The 27,143-nt window shown below is 41.7% G+C and overlaps 1 protein-coding gene across 3 annotated transcripts; it reads right to left on the bottom strand.

The window, feature by feature from the left end:
- Positions 1 to 165: 165 nt before the first annotated feature.
- Positions 166 to 26,208, bottom strand: gpsm2 (G protein signaling modulator 2). Of its 3 annotated transcripts, XM_084056581.1 has the most exons (16): positions 25,985 to 26,208; positions 24,770 to 24,808; positions 18,902 to 19,267; positions 14,558 to 14,779; positions 13,510 to 13,645; positions 12,904 to 13,043; positions 12,236 to 12,359; positions 11,854 to 11,969; positions 10,954 to 11,109; positions 9,073 to 9,181; positions 8,443 to 8,569; positions 7,434 to 7,513; positions 6,040 to 6,231; positions 4,714 to 4,873; positions 3,562 to 3,764; positions 166 to 1,549 (listed from the first exon to the last, which is right to left on the bottom strand). In XM_084056581.1, the coding sequence occupies exons 3-16, from the start codon at positions 18,979 to 18,981 to the stop codon at positions 1,376 to 1,378; spliced, it is 2,019 nt and encodes a 672-aa protein (XP_083912707.1). In that variant the 5' UTR covers positions 18,982 to 19,267; positions 24,770 to 24,808; positions 25,985 to 26,208; the 3' UTR covers positions 166 to 1,375. The 3 variants fall into 3 exon arrangements, with proteins under 3 accessions (XP_083912707.1, XP_083912708.1, XP_083912709.1); XM_084056582.1 differs by lacking the exon at positions 18,902 to 19,267; XM_084056583.1 differs by lacking the exons at positions 18,902 to 19,267; positions 24,770 to 24,808; positions 25,985 to 26,208 and adding an exon at positions 15,908 to 16,255.
- Between the last annotated feature and the right edge of the window lie 935 nt (positions 26,209 to 27,143).

Genomic DNA, 27,143 nt, shown 5'->3' on the forward strand with positions numbered 1-27,143 from the left:
TGTATACCTCGGAACTACCTCTCTACTGTATCTATGTTGGCTGGAATTGGGGGCAGAGGGATGAATTTCTCATATCATACTTTGGAATGCTGTGAAGAGGTAAAATACTTGATAAATATACTTAAAAACGATGACACAAAAAGAGAAAGAGACAGGACAAAACAGTTTTACACTAAATAAAAGAGGCTTTATTCCTCTGCTTTCAATCAAAATTCATGTAGTACAAAAGAGTACTGGGGTATGTACACTGGTCAAAATCTTTCTTTTATCAAACAGTTTGTGTGAACGAGCCTTTTAGAATGAATTTACCTGACCTTGGTCACTCCTAACTGAAACCTGACATACAAACAATAAAAATAAAAGAGTACATGGAACGAGTGCTGTACCTTTCTCCTATCTACACTACCTCATAACAACCATCACAAGCAAAACCACATTGATACAAACAGACACAGGACGGCAATTTACAGAAGCATAAAACAGTCAAGGAAAAAAAGAAAATACAAACGTTAACTGCAGTCATGTATCTAAAGATACATTTTGGGGTATTGCTGAAATTATAGGAATCCATATTCATTACAAATAAAACCAACAAAAAAAAAGTAGTGTTGTCCCTGATATAGTATAATACAACTACTCCCGATGATATGTGTTCGTAGTGATGTGCAAATCCAGTTTGTTGCTGAAACAAAAAGATTCAATCCATTGAACCAAAGTTCACTTCCAAGTGAGTGTTGTGCTTTTTCCCTAATGGATATCCTACATAACGCTGGCAGTGCTTTGTTGTCTACAAGGACAAATAAAGAGAGAGTTGAAGTTCCCTTCTGGTTCCCACCTCTGACAGCTGTGATGCAACGCATTGTGAGTAGAGCCCGACTTGAGGCCAGAGTTTTGGGGCCCAATGCCTAGACCACCTATTACTGAAGTTTTGATCCATATTTTATAAAAAAAAAAATGTATTCAAGTTAACCACATGCTACGCATTGTGAGCTTGTAGACTGGCTATTTTCAACCATTTCTTTTTTTAAGGTTTGAAAATGTTCTCCTAAGATGACATGCCCAAAATAAGGACATGCCAGGTTGAAAGTGGTTTTAAAAAACAGCACGAAAATAATCTGCTGCATAACTGCTGTTATCGATTAAATCATAAAAGTTCAATTATAATGGCCGATATATCGGCCTAGCCAATATACGTATGGGTCGGGCTCTACTTGAGAGCTTGTAGATCTGCTATTTTCAGTGAGCGACACCGCTGTACAACGGGGTAGAGTCATCGCTGTGGGAAAGGAAGACAGCGATAAACGTCCACTCTTCTGGGGGTTCATCTGTCGGGCGCTGTGCCCGCTGTCGGCGGCCTCTCTCTGGGCAGCGGGACTCAGTTGGGGCCGTGCCTGGCGGCGGAGGAGGAGGAGGGCAGCGTGACGCGCTGCTCGTCCATCCGTTTGGCCTGAGAGCGCATGATGAGGCTGAAGAAGTCCTCGTCTGGGACGGTGGGCCCGCGGGCCGGGGGAGGAGGGGGGGCACAGCGCTGGTCATCCAGACGAGACCCCTGGCAGGAAAGAGGGGGGGTATAGAATTAAGTTAAGTCCATTACCGTTATAATGATTTTAATCTAAACACAGAATAATAGACTAGAGTTTGGATGCATGGAGAAAATACATTCAGAGTGGCCAAAATACATTAAATCTCAAGTACATTAGAGCAGTGGTTCTCAACCTTTTCAGGCTGTGACCCCCCCAAAATAATCCTATTTGAACTGGGGACCTGATAAGCAACGGACCCCCCACCATGATAACCACTTGGAATATAGGAGTTGAGGCTTTCAATTTTGTGAAAATAGCAGATCTACAAGCTCACTGTTACTGTTGCGTCCTTCTTATATTATTTGACAATTTGGCCAATGTTTGACCAGTTTTTATAGTATAGTTTGTCGATGACTTTCGATGTCGAAAATCATGTGGGGACCACCCTGGGGGTCCCGACCCACAGGTTGAGAACCACTGCATTAGAACAAGAGTGCATTTCCATTTCTGAAAACAACAAAAATGCAAGCTCCCGATCGTATAGAATTGATATCCCGACATGAACATTTATTTTCTGTTTACTAAAGAGCTGGAGAGACCACTGTTACTGAAGAAACACTCTAAAGCAACGATTACTATCAGAATATTGGGCTATTTAATACTTATTTGAGCAAAAAATATCAGTAATTACTTTTTTAATTAAATCAATTAAAAATGTTGGTCAAAACATTGGTTTTGACCAACATTGGTCGTCTAATCTGTAGGATGTCACTTGGACGCAGGGCCGGGGTTTGATCAGCCTCGTCGGGACGCGAGGCTGAGGACTACGTTTTCTGAAAAACGTCCAATATTTATTCAAAAATTACAACAAATGTTTATTGCTATATACTGTACATAGCAACAAGAACCCCAAAAGGGGTCCCCGTCCTGAAAGGTATAGTTACAACTAGGGGTTTCCGCCCAAAATGGGTTAACTGGCATCATTATTTATTAGTGATAGGGGTGGCATGTCTAAAATACTTAACCACTTAACTTAATCTCTCTCTGTACCTCTGAAGCAAATTAGTTCAACGCCACCACCCAGTGTTCTGACATCACTGGGAGGTGCCTGCAGAACAGGAAGGAAGTACGTAGAACCAGCTCATGGAACCAGCTTATTTTGATATTCAACTTCCTCCAACTTTCTTGGGGTTTGTTCTACGGTCTTCAAAGGAACAATCCGCTCTCACAAAATACTGTAGGCTTCAGAGCTATTTCGTGAGTGCGGATTATTGTCCCTTTGATGATCGTGTTTGTTAAGAATCTGCAGCTGGCTCTGATCTTAAAGTTCTGTGGGTGGAGCCCTCTCCAGACCTTGGACTACTTCTAAGGTTCCACGGTCTACACTATACAGCTATCACAGACCGTAAATATGTTTCCACCAATGAGAAACTTGCGTCCAATGCCAACTGGTACATGTAATAATCACTGTTGGTAAGGTCTCTGTGAGCAGGAGAAGTATGATTTAAATGTAGTACGCCATGAGGATTTTATTGCTTCAACTGATTAAGCTTGGTTTTAAAAATAAGTAAGTATAATAAGATCAATGCCAAATTTTTGGGTCTGATGCCGATCACGATTTTGAAGAGATGACAATAATGACAATGTTTTGTCAATAAGTGCAAGATGTTCTCATCAATTTGAAAAACTTAGAATTAATAAAAAAAATCTACTTGAGAACATTTAACCTAAAACCAAACAAAATAACAAAAAGAAAAGAGTATATATTTAACTTAAATATATGACAAGAACAGTTACTTACATCTATGTAAATATTCAATGAACAAGTAAATATAAAATATGATCAACCATTCGTGCCCAAAGAAGTGATGGCAGGTTGAAAGTGGTTAAAACAATTAGGCCACATCTGCTGCCTAAATTATCGATGTTGTCAAAAAAGTCAAATAACGGTGGATATATCGGCCAAACCGACATCAACAGCATCCACAGAAAAGTGTGGAAGTTGTCCTCCTTATAATGAAGACGTGTCTCGGCTCACCTGGCACTTGACGAGCATGTCGAAGAAGTCGTCGTCCGGCTCGGCGTTGTCAGCGTTGGCCATCAGGTGGTTGAGAACCGCCTGGCTGTTGTGCTGGTTGAGCCTCAGGCCCGGCAAGCTTCCCCCCGTTCCCGACGACTCGTCTGTTCTCCGACCGCGAGCGGCCGAACTCGCACCCGAGACGTTTGCGGAATCCGACGCCGCTAGAGTGAAGATGGGGAGGAGAGAGGAAAACAGGAAGAGGGAATTAAATAAAAGTCCAAAGGGAGCTTTTTTTAATTTATTCCCTGACTGGTTAGAAGGAGGTGTAAGTGATATGTATTTGTTAAAATAAGTGTTAAATGTTCTGATGGCAATCATTGATGTGGAGCTTTTGTTCAATAACAGGGGTCTCTCTCACCGTCTCTCCAGCTCTTCAGTAAACAGGAAATACATGTTCAGGTCAAGTTTTTTATTTAAGCAATTTCATCCAATCAGGAAAGAGAACACCACTAAGCTCATTTACCAATTTTATGTGTCCAATTTTGTCTGCTATTTTTTTTGTTTCAGTTTTTTCAGAGTTCTTTCTCCTGATTGGACAGAATTGGTATCCCAATCTGAACATTTATTTTCTTTATACTAAAGAGCTGGAGAGACAGGTAGACGCTAGTTACTGAACACTCTATACAAGGGGCCTTCAATGTTTTCAGGCCAAGGACCCCCTAGCTGAGAGAGAGATGAACATTGCGTTTCAGATAAACTTTTGCTGCTCTTTTTTCCCTGTACACACCTATAACTCTTTGCCAAAAATAGCCGATCTACGATCTGCTATTTTTGGCTAAAGTTCTCCTCAGAAAAGGGATACTAGGGTTCAAGTGGTTAATGTAAAAAAAAAAAAAAAAACATATCACAAAAGATTTGGAGGACCCCCTGTAGTAACTCTGAGGACCCCCTAGGGGTCCCGGACCCCCTGTTGAAGACCCCTGCTCTATACAGTTGCAATGATTAGAATATAGAGCTATTTAACGCTCCCTTTAAGCCCTATTTGCTACTTCATCATATAATGTTGGCCAGGGGCTTAAGTATATTCGCTGTTTTGACCATCTGCGTTTAAATGGCAGTCCAAAGAGGCATTTCTGGTCCCAGATGTATACGTTCCCAGAGCCCACTCACATTTCCTCATGGTTCTGGGCGGTGATTGTGGAGCGGCGTTCAGGGACATTCTACTGCCCTTGTCTTGTATGGAGCAGCGCTGGTCGTCCATGCGGTTGCTCTGGAAGCGGCTGAGCAGGTCAAAGAAGCCCTCGTCCCCCAGCATGTCTGGACTGACTCGCTGAGACGCAAAACACAAGCAGAGAAAAGAAGGTTTCGATAAGAGGCTTTAGAAAGGGACATGGATAGGGATGAAACGACACCCTGAACTCACAATTAAATACGATACGATCCAAGAAGCTGGGTTCACGATAAAGATGTCATAAATGTGTAGTTTTGCAACCAGTTAGCCAACATAATTATTTGGTGAATTATTCCCTTTAAAAAAAAAACATACTGTATATATATATTTTGTACATATATTTCCAACAGTGTAGCCTAAGGCTGAAATACATTATGATGACCCACATAACAAAAAACAGAATTAGTGTTTATTTAATAATAATTGTGTCATAATCTGTGCACCTCAAATGTGGTAAGCAACCTACTCAGGCTACTGGCTGCTTAATAGGTTAGTCTGTCTACATATTTTCATTAAGGAAGATTAACATGTCAACGTATTCTGGTATCAATCCATTGTGCAGTCTGTTGAGCGTAAGGTTCACTGCAGACAACAGAGCTGTGTACACACACACACACACACACACACACACACACACACACACACACACACACACACACACACACACACACACACACACACACACACACACACACACACAGAGTCTGGTAGCTTGCCAGCCTGGTTGAAAAAGGCTGTTAACTTTCCACCATTCTAATGGATTCATTTCCAGGGGTGGGGAAACATCTCTGATGTAGCTTCGTTTACTTGACCATTTTCCTCAGAAGTAATGTAGTTAGTTATGTCAGAGGAGCACCACTTTTATTCTTGTCCTCATCTGTGCGAAATGGATCGCTTGCACACACACAGGTGCTTGTATCAGTTTACAGGCAACTTTGTCATTGCCCTGCTTTGTGAAATGGTGCCGAACCGAGCTACACTATTTATTTCAATCCCCGTTATAATTATTTCCCAGACAAAAAAATAAATAATTATCCATATTTGATTTGTCTGACCTTTTCTGTATCAAATTAATATATTTTACTTTTAGAAAATAGCCGATCTATGAGCTCACAATTTGTCACATCGCAACACATTCATCGATTTGAATTGTCACATACAGTACTTGTATCGTTATTAATTAACTCCCTCACGATGCATCATTCGTTACGTCCCTAGACGTGGATCAAGGTTGAGTGTTGTTGACCCTCTGTCCCAGTGCCTACCTTGTGGGGTCCCTGCGTGGGCGTCTGGCTGGTGTCTAGTGTGTTGCTGGTGTCCTGGAGGACCTTGGTGGAGCCACCGGCGGCCTTGTGCTTCTTCCCCCGCAGGCGGTTGACGAAGAACAGCTTGGAGGAGGTCTTGGCCAGGGCGGGAACCGACTGTTTGGTCAGGATGTCACCGTTCCACTTCTGGCCCTTCAACACACGGGAACAACGTTATACACGCTAAACTAAACCAAAAAAAACCAAACACACATGAGGCAAGGAGCTGATTGGAGGATGCTAGCGTGTGAAATATGAAATAGGGAGAACGATAAATGTTGAGATTATCCATGGTTGTAAAAAACAAAACAAAAAAAAAGCACAGGGATTCCTGGCTAATGATGTAAAAGAAGTCTGGTTTTGCATTCAGAGGTTCATGAAGGAGTGATTTATGAGGCATAGTGTGGGAGCTGAGCAAGAGCAACAGAACGTGTTGAATGCGTCGATACCAGTGTTGGGCTGTAAAGTCAAGTAATATATAATGCAGGGGTCTTCAACGTTTTCAGGCCAAGGACCCCCTAGCCGAGAGAGAGATGAAGCAGGGAACCCCTCTATATTGAATAACATTGTGTTTCAGATAAACTTTTGCTGCTCTTTTTTCCCTGTACACACCCTATAACTCTTTGCCAAAAATAGCCGATCTACAAGCTCACAACGCCTCGCGCTGCGAGGCGTTGTGAGCTTGTAGATCTGCTATTTTTGGCTAAAGTTCTCCTCAGAAAAGGGATACTAGGGTTCAAGTGGTTAATGTAAAAAAAAAAAACATATCACACAAAGATTTGGAGGACCCCCTGTTGAAGACCCCTGATATAATGCAAGATTATTACTTTACCCAGTAATGAACTACAACTATTACAACAGCCTAAACGTATAATACAGTAACTAATGATTCCAATAAAGTGGATTCTAAAGAGGAGCTGGCTCAACTGGTTTTTCGAAAATGCATAGTTCCAGTCCTTGAATTCCGCTTGGTACACTAAAATATTTGAACAGCAACTACTTCCTTGTCTGTGCAGGCAGTCACAGGAACTACTTTCTTTTTCAAGTGAAATTGTGGGGATTTCACTACTATGATTTTCATGTTGCCATATTTTGGTAACGTTTTAGTAAAGCAATGAGCCCAGAGAGGCTGTGGTTTACTGCAACGCCTCTTAGCCGCTCTAAAATCCACAGTAAACCCTGGCTTATTGGGGTGGTAGCAGAGGTAATATTGTAATACTAGGGGTAATGTAAATAATCACTTTTCATACCAAGTAAAGTGACACGATTATTTTTTAAAGGAGTAATTTATTACACTTTCAAGGTATCTAGCCCAACACTGTCTGATAAAGAGGAGAGGGGAGCACGATTCATACGTTTATCTTGTTGTCTGGAGTCAGTTTCATCAGCTCCAGATTCTCCATGCTGTGTCTGCGACTCGTCCTCGGCCGGGCTCCTGAGACACACACACAGGGTGTTATTATACTTGTGAGGACATCAAGATTTTAGGACGACATTGGAAAATGGCAGAAAATAGCCAGGAAAATGGTCCTCATAATGTCTATTTCTCAAATTCTACTATAATTGTGGGGACATTTGGCCTCACAACAAGTATAGTTATACAAGCACAATTTCAAGTTAACACGTGGCGTCAAACTTAAAAATCTGTTTTGACACTGTCGTGCGATGGAACATAAAGTAAGCTTTAAGGAGTAGTTCACCCCAAAAAATACTTATTTTCTATCAATTACACACCCCATGAAGCATTGAATTCATGGAGATGTTTTGTTTTTGTCGCATTCCTAAGCATGACTGGCGGAAAGATGCTAATGTATCCGGTAGGTAGACTGAGAGAACGAGAGCAATCCATGGTCTCGAAGGGCGGATCCAAACCCAGGCGCCCGGAGCAGGCGCGTCCTCCGATTGCTTCACCAATCTATGTCCCCGCCTCCCCCCCCCTCCCCCCTCCCCCCCGGTCTGTGCACGGAGCAGGCTGACGTCACCAAATTTAGAGCGACGCCCCTCTGCACTCTGAATGGTTAGGAGATAACAAGCTTCAAAGACCATCGTTCCTGCATCGTTCCCCCAGACTTTTTTCTTTTGTAACAAAAAAAATGGCTGGGTTTCCGAGGCTATCCGGTAGGTGACTCAAAGAGTCTCCTTTGAGTCTCCTTCTGGAGAGACAGACGGTCATAAAATGATTGGCTTAGGAATGCGACAAAAACAAAAAAATCTCCATGAATTCAATGCTCCATGGGATAGAAAATAAGTATTTTTTAGCTTGAACTACTCATTTAAGGATGAGGCTTAAGAAATAGGAGCTGAAGCAGTGTGTGTGTGTGTGTGTGTGTGTGTGTGTGTGTGTGTGTGTGTGTGTGTGTGTACCGTTATTATGGTCTAGGTCCTTGTTCTCTGACAGGGTGGAGTGGTTGGTGCTGTAGCTCAGACCCAGAACCGTCTGGAGGTCCGACACGTTCATACGAGCTGTGAGCTCCCCGCTCCTGTCTCCAGTCTGCAAGCAAACACAAACACACACAGATGGAGAGGTTCAGCACTGGGATTTATTAGCGTTTCCAGGATGTTACTGGGAACAGAGGTTGAACCTTGAGACACTTATGAACCATGTAATGAGTTCCACCTTGTGGAGTCTAAATGCTTCTTATGGGCAAGTATCCACTAGGAAGCTACAAAATGTGCACGCTTAAAAGTAGAACGGTTTCTGTATCGCAGAATAAATAATTCTGTAAATCAGATCTCGAAGCTTTTGCCTCAGTGATATTCTACCGTAAATCTATGCATAGAATGAACCACTTTTTAACCTGGCGTCATTGTTTTGGGCATTAAAAAGTCGAAAACACATTTTCAGAAATAGCTAAAGTAGCTGATATACAAGCTCACAAGGTGTCGTGATGCGACAAGCTGTGAGCTTACAGATATTTCTGTGCGACACTGACGTAAGCTGTAGCATTAAAACAGGGCTGTAGTGGTTAACCTCTTTGGGCTTTTTGTTCGTACCTCTTTGGAGATCTCCAGGTGCTTCTCGGCAAAGTGCATGGCTTGGTCATGGTTCCCTAGTGCTGTGTGAGCGTTCCCCAGACTCCAACACGCCCGGCCCTCCCCGATCCTGCAGCAACAAACATCCACACCATCCAACACAGAAATGCTACGGTCAAAACAACCAAACTGTCCTGCCATGAGATGGCGTGGGCTGAGCTCTAAGTTATTTTTTAAAAAGATTTTAGGGTAGAGAGGAGGTAGGCTAAACCCACTGCGGTATGATTATGTGGACGAGAGCACACTGACAAGTTGAGCCCTGAGTGGGCTGAATATTTGACAGAGGTGAATAGTAAACTCATAAACAATGATTCAGAGAGAATCTCTGGCTCCTTGCTACTAATTCACAGTATATTATATTTTTTTAAAACAAAGGTTTGTGTTCAAAGGTTAAGGCTGATAGTAATCTTCATTGGTAGTATAGAGTGAACAAAAAAGGGTTTTCAAAGAAGTACTGCTTGATTCCAAAAAGGTGTGGACTGCAGACTTGCAAAGAAAATAATTCCAAGGCACTCCATCTTTGGTGAACAAATATAAGATTTATTTTGACCAAGGCAACAAATTATGACCAACGCATATCGACCTAGAAGGTCTTCATCAGGTTCTGTCTCAAAGACCTTCTAGGTCGTAATTTGTTGCCTTGCTCAAAATAAATGTCATATTTTTGAGTGCCTTGGAATCACTTTCTTCGCAAGTCTGCAGTCCACACCTTTTTGGAATGAAACGGTACTTCTTTGAAAACCCTTTTTTGTTCATATGTTCCTACCTGTATCACCAAAAAGCACCTATCTATCAGAGCCACTGACTGATCCCTGCAGCGCTTCTATTTTCTCTCTTTTTAAATGGTATAATAGAGTGTTTGTTCAGTCAAATGCATCGCACTGTCTCTCCAGCTCTTTATTAAACAAAAAATACATTTCAGGTGGGACACCAATTTGATCTAATCAGGAGAGAGAGAACCCTTCTATAAGCTCCTATTGAATAGTGTTTAATTTCCAATTTTGTTCCTCACTTTTCAGTTGTTTATCCTGTATCTTGTAACTGTACGAGTTCTCTCTCCTGATTGGATAAAATAGGTATCCCTACTGAAAATATATTTTCTGTTTACTAAAGAGCTGGAGACGAGGAGACGCTGTTAGTGAACAAACACTCAATGATTACTATCAGAATATATATAGTATAATATAGAGCTATTTAACATTTATGTTAACAACAAAAGATCACCTACAGCACCTTTAATGGAGGCAGAAAAAAAAAAGTATGTGGGCATGTGACATCAGAAGGACTGTCCCAGGCCCACACTGAAAAAGGAGGAGGATTGGGCATGGGTTTAGCTACCCCACCCCATAAAATCAAAACTAAATACAGAAACGCCATCAAAAGATGAAGCTCTCTTGGCTTTAAGCAAGTAATTATGTACGGTAATTTGTCAACAGGGGTTGGCATCCTTGTTGCGACTGAGAATCATGCTTGGCAAACAACTCGGGCATCTTGTTAATAAAGACACTGACAATGCTGCCATGAACCCAGAAACACTGTAGTGAAGAAGGTTATCGCTCTGAATTGTTGCATTATGATAATGTTGAAATATTGTAGTAAAATGGTAAATGCAAAATCTGGAGAGTCAAGGTTAAGCCTGATTCATACGTCATTGTACGACGGAGTTACTCGCCGAAAATAACCAATCTACAATCACATGGTGACGCGTTTGGAGATTATAGACCGGCAATTTTTTGGCACACGACTCTGTCAAGCGATCGAGTACGCAACATGCATTAAGCATAACTCCAACAGTTTTCTGTTGTAGTAATGATTAGTAAATGCACCCCGGTCTGTGTGTACCTGTCATTGAGGTCCTGGGCTATGATGAGATGTTTGAGGTGGTAGTCGATAGCTCTCTCGTAGTCCTGCAGCAGAGTGTAGGTGTTGCCCAGACTGTAGCAGGCCTGGGCCTCCACGGCGCGGTCCTTCAACTGCCTGGCCAGCTGTAAGCACCTCCTGAAAAAACAACATCCACACTCCTTCAGAACACAATGAACTCACCTGGAGTTGTTTTGGCCGATAGCCGATAAACGATTGACTGTATGGTCTAATCGATCGATACTGATACCGATATCGCAATACAAGTTTCCAGTAGGGTTTACTTTACACCTGTTATGCAGTAACTGTGATTCTGGATGCCGATGCAAACTTCTAAAATACAGTGCGTTACTATTACCTAATTTATTAGGCATACTAACTGAAAACTACACTCTGTTTCCAAGGGTCTGCTTTCACAATCTCTACTGCAGGAGATTGGCACATAATTAGTTCAAACAACTTAGCAGAGTCAATGCAAAAATAATTCTTGCCTTTTTTGAGAAATAGGTTAGTTTAGTTTTCTTTCTCTGGTTAAATATAGACAACAAAATAAATAGATTAATTGCAGCTGTTTTTAAATAACCCATGTGCAACCAATGCTATACATTTGTTGAAGGAAATATTGAAGATACAGTATAAGGCTCTCATTAATTGCATCATCTTTGCCTGCTGGCCTTCCGGACACTATGTGTTCATGGGTTTAACATCTGAGAAGTGCTGTCGTTGCCACGTCTGTCCAAACTAAGCTGTTTAGGACTGCGTTAGGACTCCAAAGAGAGACTGTTGTTGTTTCAGCTGGCCTATGAGCAAGAGTCACCAAACTTCATTAACAGCAGATGCATGTCTGGGGCGGGTGCCTGACAAGGAGGCGGGGCTCCTTACTTGTAATGCTCAGCCGCCACTTCGAATTCCCCCAAGAAGATAAAGGCATTCCCCAGGTTGCAGTACGCCCTTCTCTCTGCCGAGCGGTCGCCAAACTCCTTGGCTATCAGCAGCCGCTGGGTTGTGAAACGGAAAAAAAGAAACATCTTGATGAGTTAAAATAGCAGATCTGCAAGCTCACGACGCGCCGCAGCACAGCAGCTATTTCCGGTGCGCGACACCCATGTGCAACCAAGTATAAATCTGGAATTACTCTCTCTTCAACACCTGCAGACCTTCACTGGGTTGAGCTTATCACGTCTTTCTGTGGACTGAAATATACCCCACAGGTCTTGCAAACATAAAACATTTTTTAGGAGAGGGAATGGGATTTGCATCATACCTGTTCATGGGAGGCCACTGCGTTGCGAAAGCGTCCCAGCAGGTAGAATGTGTTGCCGAGGTTACCGTAGGTTCGACCCTGGGCAGCCCGGTCTCCGAGTTCCTTCACTATGGATAGGTTGGCCCTAAATAAACAACAACACAAGCGACCAAGTGGTCAGTCAACAACTCTGTGACATGGTTTACGTAGTTCTATCTACTGTATATAAGCCATCAACCCTGTTTATTTACTCCCAGCTACACACCATACAGAGCTACAGTTTGTAGTTCTAAAGCCAGAAGTGAGTGAACTTGCAATGGATTCCCTAGCCAGATCTTTAATGCTTTTTATCATAGGGTTTTTCATTGTATGCAGAAAATAAGATATGTGGTTAACATAGGCCTAAGAAAGTTTCCTGTTTTATTCTACAACATAAATTATACCCGTCAATATCTCAACCTTGAATTTTTAAGATGTTATGCCCTTTTAAACATACAAATTGTTAAAAAAGGGTGTTGATTTATGGAGATTATCTTGTTGAACAAAGAGTGAGAATATCATAAGCCTTTGTTCTCTATAGAGGGAATTTGCTTACATTTATCCAACCTAATTCGGTGGGAAAGCATGGCTGGCTAACTTAAAGACGTCACCCGTGTAGCACTCTAGAACAACACGACACGGTGACTTACTCATAATACTCGGCAGCTTTCCTTAGAGCTTCCATGACTTCCTCAGGGAACTCCCCAGGCTCTGCTCCGCTCCAGCAGATACTCTTGCCCTTAGCATGGTACACGTTTCCAAAATTGTACAGTGCTCTTGCCTGGCCCACCTGAAAGACACATGCGAGGTACAATATGTCAACTCTGACACAGAAGGAGCCCTAGAGCTTCACATAAAGCTAAGAGGTTTCAATTAATCATTAATCATTCCCATCATCCTTCAGCAGTTATATTTCATATCGTTGCTATCGGGCAGAAACCTTATCTCCATATTTCAAGTGTTGTGCAAAGATAGCGAAAATAGCCTTTCTACAAGCTCAGCGGGTTGCAATTCAACGTGTTGTGAGCTTGTAGATCTGCTATCTTCGCTATTTGTGAAACATAATTGAAAGCGAAAGTGGTTACGTGTGTCTGCAGGTTTTTATAAATATTTAAGCAAGAGCTTGTGACTAAATAATAACTACATTGTATCCATTGGAACAGTTTTTTTTCCTCCATTTCCTGAAAATTAACAGCATTGGACATTATACAAGGTTTTTGCCACTGACAGTGACGATATATACACTATGGCCTCACCTTGTCACTCATGTCCCTGGCTATGTCTAAGTGCCTCTGGCAGCAAACCACAGCCTCTTCAAAGCGGCCCAGCACCTTCAATGTGTTGCCAAGATTACCACTGGCTTTAGCTTCACCAAGTAGGTCCCCTATGGTCCTGTGTGTGGGACATAAGTATTACATGTGAAACGTAAAGAAACACCACAAAGTAGGGATGTAAACAATGCATCGCAAGACAGATAATTATCGATACTTAATATGTGACAATTTAAATCGGGAAAGTGAAAACAGCTGAGTGCAGAACCTAGTTTTGCTTTTGCTTGTTCACTGCAAGCAATCCTTTTGTTGTTCATCTGGTGAAATGGACTTCTGGGAGTCACAAGGTCAGGTCATACACCCGACCTCGTGACCTAAACTGAAACCTAAAGCCTGAAAATAGCCAGCCTACAGTATAAGCTCACTGTTCACCTAGGTTTTTTGTATTGTGCATTCTGTCCTACAGTATATTTGTGCAGCACTTTGAGACTCATGTATAGAAAAGCGTTCTATAAATAAAGTTGTTAGTATTATTATCTTAACAGTCATAATGTGTCTGCAATCTCTTTTTGTAAAAACAAAAAACAAACGTCACACCTGTTTGACATATCAAATCATGAGCAAATCGTTGCATCCCTACAATAAACCGGTTAGCATTGTCAGTTAGTACAGGGGTCTTCAACGTTTTCAGGCCAAGGACCCCCTAGCTGAGCGAGAGATGAAGCAGGGACCCCCTCTATATTGTATAAAATTTGTGTTTCAGATTTAACTGTTTTTGTTTACTTGGTCTGCTCTTTTTTCCCTCTACACCTATACCTCTTTGCCAAAAAAAATTGGCAAAGTTCTCCTTAGAAAAGGGATGCTAGGGTTCAAGTGGTTAAGGTAAAAAAAAAAATCACATCACACAAAGATTTGGTGGACCCCCTGTAGTAACTCCAAGGACCCCCTAGGGGTCCCGGACCCCCTGTTGAAGACCCCTGAGTTAGTATATATATATATATATTATAGACGTGTGCTCTTTTGTAGATCTGACCTGGTCAGAGTGAGATCGTGGTGGTGGAACTCCAGCGCCTTGGCGTAGTCGTGCAGGTGGAAGTAGGCGTTGCCCAGTTGGCTGTAGATGGCGCTCAGCACCTGCAGGTCCTCCGTGCCCACCTGGATGGCGGCCTCGAAGAAGGACACGCCCGCTCGGTAGTCGCCCACCTTGCAGAGGCGCTCGCCCTCCAGGGCCAGCTCCAGACAGGACGCCTCCATCCTGAAGCACAGCACAGAGAGACCTCTGATTACAAACCGTCTCCCACTCATATGTCAAGTAGTACACACACACACCTCAAAGCCCTGGCTAAGCTTCAGAGAATTAGAGCCCAACTGAACTCATGCCAGATTTTTGGGCAGCGATGCTGAGCCACATTTTGGATAGTCCTAGACCAGTAGTTTTCAACCCTTTTCATGTGAAGGACCCCCAAAATGACACTTATTAGCCTGCGGACCCCCATTTAAAAATATATGCCAGGGACCCCAATAAGAGAAGATATTTTTACGGCTCTAGCAGTGATTCTGAAAACATTTTCATTTCAAGGACCCCCAGTTTGACATGCATTAGGCTATGGACGCCCATTTTATGGCATTTCTATCTCTAGGACCCCAATTTATATTGTAAAATCAATGTTAATCTAACTCTGAGAGTGTACAAATAGAACCAAATGGACCCGTAGGGTCCATTTGGTTCCATTTGTACACTCCATTGGTTCCATTTGTACACTCTCAGAGTTACAGACACATAAGACCCTTATGATAAGGGTCCATTTGGTTCCTAAATATCTATAATTTAGCTGGGGACCCCCAGGAACCCCCTCAAGGACCACTGGTGGTCCCCGGACCACTGGTTGAGAACCACTGTCCTAGGCACTGATTACCTATGTATATTGAGTTATTGACCTACATATATCTGATCAAAAAGTACAAAAATCTATACGGTTCCATTTGAAAAACTTTTTCCAAAATAGAAAATTCTAAAATAGCCGATCTACGTTGTGAGCTTGTAGATCTGCATTTTTTGAAAATGTTTGAACATTTTTACTGTATTTTAGGATTGTCACAGCTTACAGGAAAGGATAAACAGTGATTTTCTGAAAGAAAACAAACAAACTCACAAGACAAACAAAAACCCTCCCACCTAACCCTCTCCCAAAAAAAGTACATTGACAGTAAATGAAAAGGTATGTTTGAACATTTTTATCCATAATGACATGCCTAAAATAGGGTTAGAAACTGGCTAAAAATCAGCACACGTGGGCTGCGTAATTGCCAATACTGATGTCATCAAAACCGTCAAATAATGGCTGATACATCAGTCTGGCCTTACAGAGGATATTATGCTCACTCGATTGCTGAGAGGTTCCAACGTGATAGAATCCAATTGCTCAAATTAAGGCTGAAGAAGGTGGTGGTATCATCGAAAGTCCTTAGCTGAGAGAAAATTCCGACTGTTATCCACCCCAAACCCGAGGAACAGAATCTCTATCAAAGGGAAGCTTTCCAGCAAGGAATTCTGTTTAGCCACTTCCTTCCACCAGCAACAATGAGAACAATGGTGCTGGTTTATCACAGTTTGTTTGTTATGGGAGGCAGTGCGCTTCCTTCCTGCACGGGTCAGACAGCAACGTGGTTGGGTAAAGGGCTGTTGTTGCACAGCACCAGCGTTCACCCTCTTTTAATTGTGTTTAATAGTCTTTTATTCAATAACACAAGATTGTTTGAGCAATTTGCTGACTTGATCCTTGAGCAGGCTAAACTGTTAACCTCTTTCAACTTGCTGTCCCTATCTTGGTCATGTCATTTATAGGTGAAAAGTCACAAAAAGCCAAGGCTTATGTGCTTAAGTTTATAGTTCTTCGTATGCCGGTGTCGTGCCGCTCGTGCAGCAAAGATCTACAAGCTCACAACATGTGACACGTTGTGAGCTTGTAGATTGGCTATTTTTTGCACCATCGCACAACAAAGTATAATTCAATTCAGGATTAAATTAATACATCACCCCAGATATCACTTTTTTTCCCTATAAATTACTTACCCCGTTAAGCCTTGAGTAAAGCCTTGAGTTCCCTATTTTTTATCACGCATTCCCTCACGGTGAATGATTAATCCAAAAACGAAGACAATACTTCATGAAGTGAAGAAAACACAAACAAAAAATCTCCAAGAATTCAAGGCTTCACGGGGTGAGTAATTGATAGGGTAAAAAAAAAGAAGTAATTTTGGGGTTGAACCGTATTCCTTTAAATGGTTGATGATGTGTGAAATGAGGTTACACAGGGTTGGGGGTGGATACCATACCAGAGGGATTGTCTGATCCATTTCAGATTATAAGCAGAATTGTTTGCACACACAGCAACAATTGCAACAGTGTTTGCAAACTTTCTGATGTCGAAATGAAATCGCCTACTATTTTGTAACATGTGAGAATAGTTTCAAATCCTGCGTCCCTTTCATTTTGTTCCCTTTAACTTTCCCTCCCGCCCCGGCCGTGCACACCCAGTGTTTTTTTGCAGTGACACATCGCAGAGACAGAGGCTAATCTAGGCTGTTTTGAACAGGCTAATGGTTTTTAAAAGCCAACTACGTCGTTATACAGACAATGACAAGGAGACACCCTGCGACCTCAACCACGCAGCTCGTTTCTTCATTCGGCAAGCCTGTAATTTTTGCAGGAAAACAACAGGGGTTCTGAATAGCCGGATGATCTAAACATTAGGCTGTGGACTTAAACTTAGCCTTCTTTTTGTTTATTACTACACAAGCAGCAACACGCCAGCACTCTGCTCATAACCAGCCTACCTGAAACAGCACCAGAGGCACATGGTGCATCTGAGAGGAGTCTTCTACACAGTACATTAACCCATTAAGACCGGGAACGCATCTGTGTCATTTTAAGATTTCTTTGGCTATTCAAAAAATAGCTTGTAGCTTGTAGATCTGCTATTTTTGAAAAATCATGAAAATGTGTGCAAATCTTTGAATTTATATTTATTTTATATTTATATTATATTATATAAGTGAACATTTGTAACTCCAATCTTTGCTTCTGGGGGGGTCCCTGGAACTAAATATTTTGAGATTCAGGGGTCCGCGGCCAAACACATATTTTGGGGGTCCTTTACATGGAAAAGTTGGAGCAGCACTGATATAGCAACATACTGTTAGGATTTAGAAAACATTTGTAGATAGGCCGCGGACCCGGCCCCATCCCAAAATGTTTTGTTCCAGGGACCCCCATGAAGCAAAGATTTGAATTACAATATATTCAAAGATTTGCAAAAAAATAGATGTTTCTCCTACCCCATTAGTACAAAAAAAATGAACATTCACATTCAGTGTGGATGTTATCATGACACTAACAAGTAACAACACATCTGTTTTTTTGGGGGGAATTAACTGCGCAATACAAAAAGCCCCCGGTATTTAAAGACCTCTAATCGTAGATGAAGTTGAAGGCTGTGTATTGCATGATATATTAGCCTTAACCCCCCCAGCCAGTGGGCAACTCAAGGGAACTATCAAGTCAGCGTTTTATCGGCTAATCTGCTTGTCTCTGTTTTGGAGAGCTCTCCTCCCGACCCGGTTAGCGGTCACCTGAGATTACTGGAGCGGTGTGTGTCTGTGGACCGACCGGACAGACAGGGGACACCACACAGATTATAGAGCTGGACGGTCCACGTTAAGGAGATTAATTGGATAGGTCAGATACTAGTGGGCTGTTGGGACTGAGAAAGAAACGGAATGAACCCGTGTGAACTAAAACAAAGCCGGCGTCAAATGAATGTTTCAGAGGCTTGGTTAAATATTGATGCCGGCTGCTTGCGGTTTGCCAGGTCACACCTGTTGGCAGACAGACGGTGCTACCGTTTTGAAGTCACTCACCTGTTGTTGTGAGACAACGAATGCACAGAAGTCATAAAACGGAACTCTTACTCACTCAGACCCCTGTAATTTAACTTTAATTCCTGAGCTCAGATTACTCAGAAACGATAGCGTAATTTCCTCAATTACACGAGGGAACCTGGAAAATATGATGATGCAAGAGAAGCATCAAAAAACGTAAAGGGAAATTCTTCCTTCCAAAGCATTTAATAACACTTTAAGCTCTATTTTATTCTTACTGGTATGGCAAAAATAGCCAATCTGCAAGCTCACAAAGCGTTGCATCGCAACGCGTTGTGAGCTTATAGATCGGCTATTTAAAAAAAAAATGTGTTACAAAATTTTAAGTGGTTTAATGAAAAGGTAACACAAAAGTGCTGGTCTATCTTCTACTACAGTCCTATACAGTAAGTAATACAGGTATACTATTAGTCTAGTTGAGACACGAGATGCCTACCTGTAGCGGACATGATAAGACGACTCCTCCGCTCGCATGCTAACCAATGAGCCACTGTCATCCATTGAAGTGCATAACATGAGGGGGAAATCCCAGTATATAGAACGCTTGCGTTTGAAAACACAAAAAAATTAAAAGTTATTTTTAAAGTCCTTCTTTAGTCAAAAGGAATGTGTGCCAGCCCAAAAGCAAGGCTGAAAAAAGAGAAAAAAAGTTAACAAAAACGCGTTTGTTCCACTGTGTGTCTGTGTGGGACACAGAGCTGCAGGGCTCCGGGACCGGAGCGTCAGGCTGCGTTCGTTTACTTTACGGGGATTGCGTCACTGCCCCGTCGCTCTCCTCTCTCTCTCTCTCTCTGTGGCCCTTCTGTGAAGAGAACACAAGATGCTGTGTGTGAAGCCTCGTTTGTGGCCACGCTGACGCCATGGCAACCACCAACCAAACAGCAGCGTGCGGGGCAAGCAGGGAGTGAGTGAGAGGGTGGGTGATGCAAAAAAAAAGTAATAAAAAAGGATGGGGGGAGTGGAGGAGGGGGTTTCTATCATATGCAAGCTGTCAATCTATTCTTAGGCCTGTCACAATTATCATTACATCGCAACTATTTGAGATAATCGCAATTATCTTGCTTAATTGTCATAATCGTATCCATGTTGAAAATGTTTCATACATTTTCAAACATTTTCCAAAAATAGTAGAAATAGCAGATCTACAAGCTCACAACGCGTCACTTCGTGACGCGTTGTAAGCTTGTAGATCAACTATTTCTACTATTTTGAAAATTAATAAATATGTCAGTAATTTCTTTGTATATTTAAGTTATTTGTCATATCTGCCCCCGGTGTAATTTTCTTATTTCACGAAGCCTAAAAGACAAACAGAAATTACGTTTTTATTTACATGTTCCAATGTTCAATGCCAAACACACAATTAATCGCAATTATTTGAGTGACAATTAATCGCCAACTTAAATTTGGAATCGTGACAGCCCTATCTATTCTAGACTGTAGACTCTAGAGGCAATGACTCAACGCATTACAGGCTCACACAGGTGTGATGAAATGAGAGCTAAATGCTTTGGGATGTAACGGTACGTACGTGCGTAGATCTGTAGCAAGCAGAGATGCAGGGCATGGGGCTGGATGGATCTATTCCAGAGTGCATGAATTACTGGGGCTGTCCCCTCAAAGTAGATTAATCAATTAATCAATTAAATTAATTAGTAGATGTAGAGCTGCAACAATCAATACATTTTTGTATTAATCGAATAATCGAGAAGCACATTTTGTGGATGTTAGGGGGGTTGTTTTTATAATCGACTGAATTAGTCTGATGATTAACCACTTAATCCCTTTTTTTTAATACTTTAAATGTCTTCAATGGTGTCTGCAAAAATACCAAAGATATCCAATCTACAAGCTCACGGCGCGTCACATCGAGTGACACAGGTGAGCTTGTAGATCTGTTGTTTTCGGTATTTCGATTAGCTATAATTTTTTTATGAAATCGATTAGTTCAATTAACTCTTGCACCCGTGACCCCTATTAGATGATTAGTCTTTTTTATTCCATGTTTCCATGTTCATCTCTTGTCAACTCTAGCTATAACCCTTTAATTGTGCCACTGCCAGTAGTCTATAACTTTCAATAGCCAGTAACTCAACATTACAATGTTCAGTTCTCAACAACTCAACAACTTGAAAAGGCTGGTCTCTGCACGATTGTATGCAGCAAACACTAGTTTACAGATTTGTTGATTAAATCAACTACGGGAAATCAATTCCTATTTCCTATGTTGACTAACATTCCGCAAGATCCATGAGGCAGAAGGGTGCTGAATTTTAAAAAAGAGAAGGAAAAAAAAAGGTGAAGAAGTCCAGACACCACTTTGAAGAGCATAGCAGAATTTACAGATAATAGTGTGTGGGAAATTTCCCAGCAAAGCCAGGGACAGAGATAAGCAAAGATAGCCTTCAGACACCATGGAAGGACCAAAGGCGACTGTTGGCCCTTTCCCACATGAGGTCATAGTGAACACGCCCACTTGCTCGCCAAAGCCTAAATGTATCTGTATTCCGTGGTCTGTAGTACGTTGGTGTCACTTGCCAAAAAGAACAGATCTACAAGCTAGTAGAAGGTGCTAATAAATAAATAATGTAACTCTAGGGAGGTCACCACAACTACTCTAATTCCTGTTTATTTATTTATTCCAAATAAATACATTCAAGTTCTATGGAATTGAAGACATTTCAATGCAGGATAGATTACAAGATTAAGCATTTTGATTTTTGAATCACCATTATCATGCCCTCAATCAAGAAATATGCAAATATAATAAACCCCAGCCGCTCACATAGCAGCCAAAGTGGGTTTTACAATTGTTTTGCTTAGATTTTGCACCCAGCCCACAGTTAGAAAACAACACACATCTGTGGTTGGTTGCAGTGTGCCACTGTGTGTATTAAGCTTTTCACAGGCATGACGCCGGCCTCAGGGAGACTATGTCATTCTTCCAGGAATAGGAGTATTAATCTAGAGAATTAGTGATGAAGGTCACATCACCATATCAGCTTGAGCAAGACGTCAAGTTGATATCAGATCAGCATGCCCGTTCTAGGACTCTCTTCATGAAGGCAGACATTGTTCTACTTAACAATCACCATGAACTTCTGATTTACAAGGCAGAAAACTGATCAGGCGCGCCGTGCGTCTTTCTCATAAGAAGTCACATTACCAAAAAGGTCAATGTTGAATTAATATACTGTTTATGCAGCCTTGTGAGAATAACCCTGGTACGTTATGCAACAACCGACGCCTGGCCTGAACTCGATGACTAGTGCAGAGGTCTTCAACAGGGGGTCCGGGACCCCTAGGGGGTCCTCAGAGTTACTACAGGGGGTCAGCCAAATCTTTGTGTGATATGGTTACTTATTTTTTTTACCTTAACCACTTGAACCCTAGCATCCCTTTTTCTGAGGAGAACTTTAGCCAAAAAATAGCAGATCTACAAGCTCACAACGCCTCGCGCTGCGAGGCGTTGTGAGCTTGTAGATCGGCTATTTTTTGGCAAAGAGGTGTTTGGTGTAGAGGGAAAAAAGAGCAGACCAAGTAAACCAAAAAAGTTGAATCTGAAACACAATTTTATACGATATAGAGGGGGTCCCTGCTTCATCGCTCTCTCAGCTAGGGGGTCCTTGGCCTGAAAACGTTGAAGACCCCTGGACTAGTGTTATTGCTAGAAAACAATAACAGTTACACTAGTACGGAGCATCCCACCCTGGAACATCATATTCTCATTTTGGCAAAAATACAGACCACTGAATAAGGCCTTGTGGTTGCCTTGGACATTCCTCTGAGATTAATAGGGGATTTTGTTGATTTTTAACCTAAAATCCTGTAATTCCATTGTGAGGAGGACTTGTGAAAAATCTGGCATACAGTAACAGCACTTGCTTCTAATGTATTCTGCTTGATGTAATATGGAGCAAAAGCTACAGTGAACAGAATGCAGGAATTGCACCTACAGGGTAGTGTGATTGTGTCTTTAATCCATCCAAGACCGGGAACGCATCTGTGTCATTTTAAGATTTCTTTGGCTATTAAAAAATAGCAGATATACAAGCTCATGCCATGCAATGAGCTTGTAGATCTGCAATTTTTTGGAAAAATCGTGGAAAATGAGTGCAAATCTTTGAATATATACACAGTATAGGCTATGTTTTAAACTAAAGCGAACATTTTTAACTCCGGTCTGTGCTTCTAGGGGGTTCCTGGAACAACATATTTTGAGATGGTGGTCTGCGGCCAAATACATGTCATCCTGGTCCTTGACATGGAAAAGTTGGAGCACCACTGATATAGCAACATACTGTTAGGATTTAGAAAACCTTTTTAGATATATATGTATTTGGCCGCAGACCCCCCCCATCTCAAAATATTTTGTTCCAGGGACCCCCCCTGAAGCAAAGATTTGCGTTACAAATGTCCGCTTTAAAAAAATATATGTATTCAAAGGAAATTTCAAGATTTTTCATGCCGCGCTATGAGCTTGTAGATCTGCTATTTTTGAACAGCCAAAGAAATCTTAAAATGACACAGATGCGTTCCCGGATTGAATGGGGTAATAGACCAGGTCAAGCACTAAATACACCATAATCAAAGTGCTGAATATGGTCAACACTAAAGTCCGACAGACACTTTTCTGATAGTAACTTTCAGTAAGTTTCAGAGGTTTCATTATCAACCTCTGACATTCAGTCATTAGTCATGATTGCAAATCAACTGCAACCACCAGCCAAATGCTAGTCAATACTGCCTGTCACTCAGCCATCTTGTAATGTATTATGTAACCAAAGACAAATCTATGGAATCTACCGGCCACTGTGGCTCACTCACTGGTCGATGAAAAGCTAGTTTTCTGGTTTCCCGCCCTGGTTATACTCCTCCATACACCTATTTTATGTGTTGCAACAAGTCGCTGTGCGGCGTGTTTAGCTTGTACATCTACTTTTTTCTGTTGTTTGACGATCTCATTTTAGACTATAATAACATGCCCAATGCCAGGTTGAAAGCGGTTAACTCAAACTAGAAATTAAACATCGAAACAAAAACAGAAAAGAATGAATCCAAGTGCAGACTCTTGTCTGCCCTGATGAAGGCCACTTTTGGGCCGAAACATATTCGCATTGGCAATTCCCTGTAACTTGTTCAGTTATGAACTAAGCCTGACACGTTCAAGCTTTTGTTTTAACCTACAGCAGTTTTATCTCCTTTTGAGCCAAAGAGCACCTTCGATTAATTCTCCACAAACCTTGGAACGCCATAGCCCTACTTTTCTCAAATTCTTCTAGAAATAAAACATGTTATTTAAAGCTTTTTTTTTGGTTCAGCCTGTTACTCCTGGTGCTGCTAGGTGAATGTGAACTATCATGATCCAAAGTAAAGCCCAAGGCTTTGGGAGCCTGTGCACTACATGTTCCCTGCATATGTTTATAATTAACAATCAACGTCTGCCAGTGTTCATGCAGCCTTTTCCAGTATTGTGTGCCAAATGGGTGTGTGTGCTGTGCACGACAGCCCTCCAGTATGTATGAAGAAGTGGTTTAAAAGGATAAGTGATCCATGACTACGGCCAATGTGAAGGAAACTAAGTGCTGTCTTTAAAGCAGTGATTATTTTTCATTTTGAGGATCCCCAGTTTACAATGCACTATGCCACGGACCCCTCATAACTCTGAGAGTGTACAAATGGAATCAAATGGACCCGTAAGATCCCTGAAGAAGACCTTTCCAGTTCGAAACGTTGGGTATTTCTTTAAATAAATCCTGCATCGTGGCTATGAGTGTGTGGCACTTTCTTTACTTTTATACCCTCCAGAGTTACAAATAATTTAGCTGGGGACCCTCTGGAGCCACATCAAGGGCCCCTGGGGGTCCCCGGACCCCACTTCGAGAACCACTGCTTTAAAGGCACGTATTGCTAGTAGTAATATGGTAAACTGAGGGCATAGAAGGAGAAGAATGTGCAACACAGGCAGTTCTCAATCCGGAATCACATCAGGGACACTGAGATTATGTGGTTAGGTACCGGCACGCCCCACCAACTAAGGCGCTGTCTTTTAAAGATAGCTCTGTGGGAGGTAATGAGTGGCTACTTCATTGACAAACAGGGCATGATGTCACCTTAAACACACACAGTGGATGCGGTCCATTCTCTATTGTATTTATAGCCCATTGATGTATTATATAGTGACTGACTGCAGCCTCCGAGAGCAAACATGGAAAACACCAACCAGCATTAGGACAGAAAGCAGCAGCAGCAGCCCCTCATCAAAAACAAAAGCAACAGCTGACGCCGTCCCAAAAATACTGACCGGTAACTCTTCTGTACAGGGACGGGGAATCTTGGTAACCTGCAATCAGAAGCACAATCTCTTTTATTGGCCATGAAGTACGTTTGCACACGCAGGGTGAGATTGATTTTACAGTCTAATACAGTGTTTCACAACTTGATTCAGGGACCCCCCCCCCAGCTCAGGGGTCATTGGGGGGTTCCATGAGGGCCCCAGCTAAATGATTGATAGTTCATCTTCACCATTATTACAAACAAATGCCAAATACAACCAGAGAATATACAAGAATGGCCAATATGATCAGAGTTCACGTGATATCTCTATCTCTGTACCTACAGTACATAGACAGAAAATGAATTCTGGACCAAATGACAGACCAGATCATAACTAATCTTTTCTAACAACACAAAAATGTTCTTAGATTAGGGTCCCAGAGATGTTTTTAAAATTATATGAAATCGTGGGTCCTTCAAGTAATACTGTAGGTTGAGAATCGTTGCTATAACATGTCCTTGGCTTATACATCTATATGCAGCAAGTAATGGGAACTTAGTAAACTGATATTAATCAACCTGTATCAAGCTCAACTACCAAGCAAAACACCATGCAGACATTATAATAAGACAATAAGATATCTATGATTGCATCACAATTTCATCCTGAACTATTTAGTGTACTGACAGACAGTGGTGGAATAATAATAATTGGTAATAATTTATTAACAAACACTAACCACTTCAGCCCTATATTTCGGCCATTTGAAAAAAGCAGATCTACAAGCTCACAATGCACTGTGAGCTTGTAGATCTGCTATTTTCAAAATAAATGTACACGTTTGAAAACGTGTGAAATGGGTACTTTAAGTACATTTTGACGCCAATACTTTTGTAATTGTACTCAAGTAAATTTTGAATTCCAGACTTTGTCATGTACTGTAACAGAGCATTTCTACATTGCAGTATTGATACATTAACTTAAGCAAGAAATGTGACTTTTTCCACCACTGCTGCTGACAGAGGAGGACAACGATCTGTCACAATTCTTCTAAAGTCTTAATATTTAAATGCTCTGTTGTTTTGCTGAGCTCAGTGACAGTGAACTGTCACAGTCAGTACCCGTCAGTCAGTGGGCGGATGGGTGGATGTGGCTACATTGTAGCCCACAGGCTAACGGACCGATACAAAGTAAACCCACCCGAACAGGCTAGCTGCTGCTGGTGGCTGTTGCTCAACTTACGTTAGACGATCCAGTTCGAACAATGGAGGATTCTCTTCTTTTATTCCTTCTTCTTTAAGGGAAACTAATCCTGTTGTTGTTATTATTGTTCCACGACTTGTACAGCGAATAATTCAATGATATGATATTGTGTTTCTAGCCACACAGTACTACACTATCCTTACATTTTAGGTTCATCATGAAACTTTAGTGTTTTTTCCTAAACTTCGACCCAGAAGGAGGAGATTAGAGCCGTAGCGGTAGTAGTGAGTGAATGTTTTCAAGCCACGAGACCAATCGGAGGAGCGGATTCAAAGATAGCCGCGCCCACAGAACGCTCATTGGACGGAGAGATTTGAATAGGCTGCAGGGCGTGACGTCACGTCATTCTGCAGCGCAGAATCCGCAGATCTAACCACGCGTCACCACCAGCCTTTCCACCGAGTGCAGAGCAGAGTGTATTTGTTTTGTATTGTATTGTATTTCATGATATCATAAAGATGTGTGTGTGTGTGTGTGTGTGTGTGTGCCTGAACGTGTACAAGAAGTGAATCAATTGAACATTATGTCATGTAGTTAGTAAACATGCCGGATTTAGCTCGAAGCTATTTCCTAGATACTCTGTCAGTGGGACTATATGGATGGGAATAGCTTCGAGCTATATGTGGGACTCCCACATATAAACATCATAACTACTACTAATAATAACTCAACAAATACCTAAAGTCTATACATTGGTTAAATACCTAACCAATAGAATATCTAAAGCCTATTTGACATATCTAAGATTTATTGTAAGGTTTTTGCAGATATGAATTACTCCCTGCACCTGAAAGCCAATTAAACACAATGATTGACAGTTTGGGAGCAACTAATGCAGACTTGTTTAATCTGACTGGTTTGTTGAGTTGGGGGGGGGGGGGGGGGGGGGGGGACATGTTTTTGTAGACACTTTTACGTTATCTACTCTAATGTCTGTGTTGAAACAAATGACAAATCTTGCTTGTCACATACTTACTGTTCTTATATTGTTTACTTTGTTGCTGGGTAACCAAGATGAAGCCTCCATCGAGGAAGAGTCAGTGAGAAGATGAAGCCTCCATCGAGGAAGAGTCAGTGAGAGTGAACACTCACTGACTCTTCCTCGATGGAGGCTTCATCTTGGTTACCCAGCAACAAG

Source organism: Gymnoscopelus microlampas (genome assembly GCF_963454915.1).
Source record: "Gymnoscopelus microlampas genome assembly, chromosome: 5".
NCBI classification, from domain to species: domain Eukaryota; kingdom Metazoa; phylum Chordata; class Actinopteri; order Myctophiformes; family Myctophidae; genus Gymnoscopelus; species Gymnoscopelus microlampas.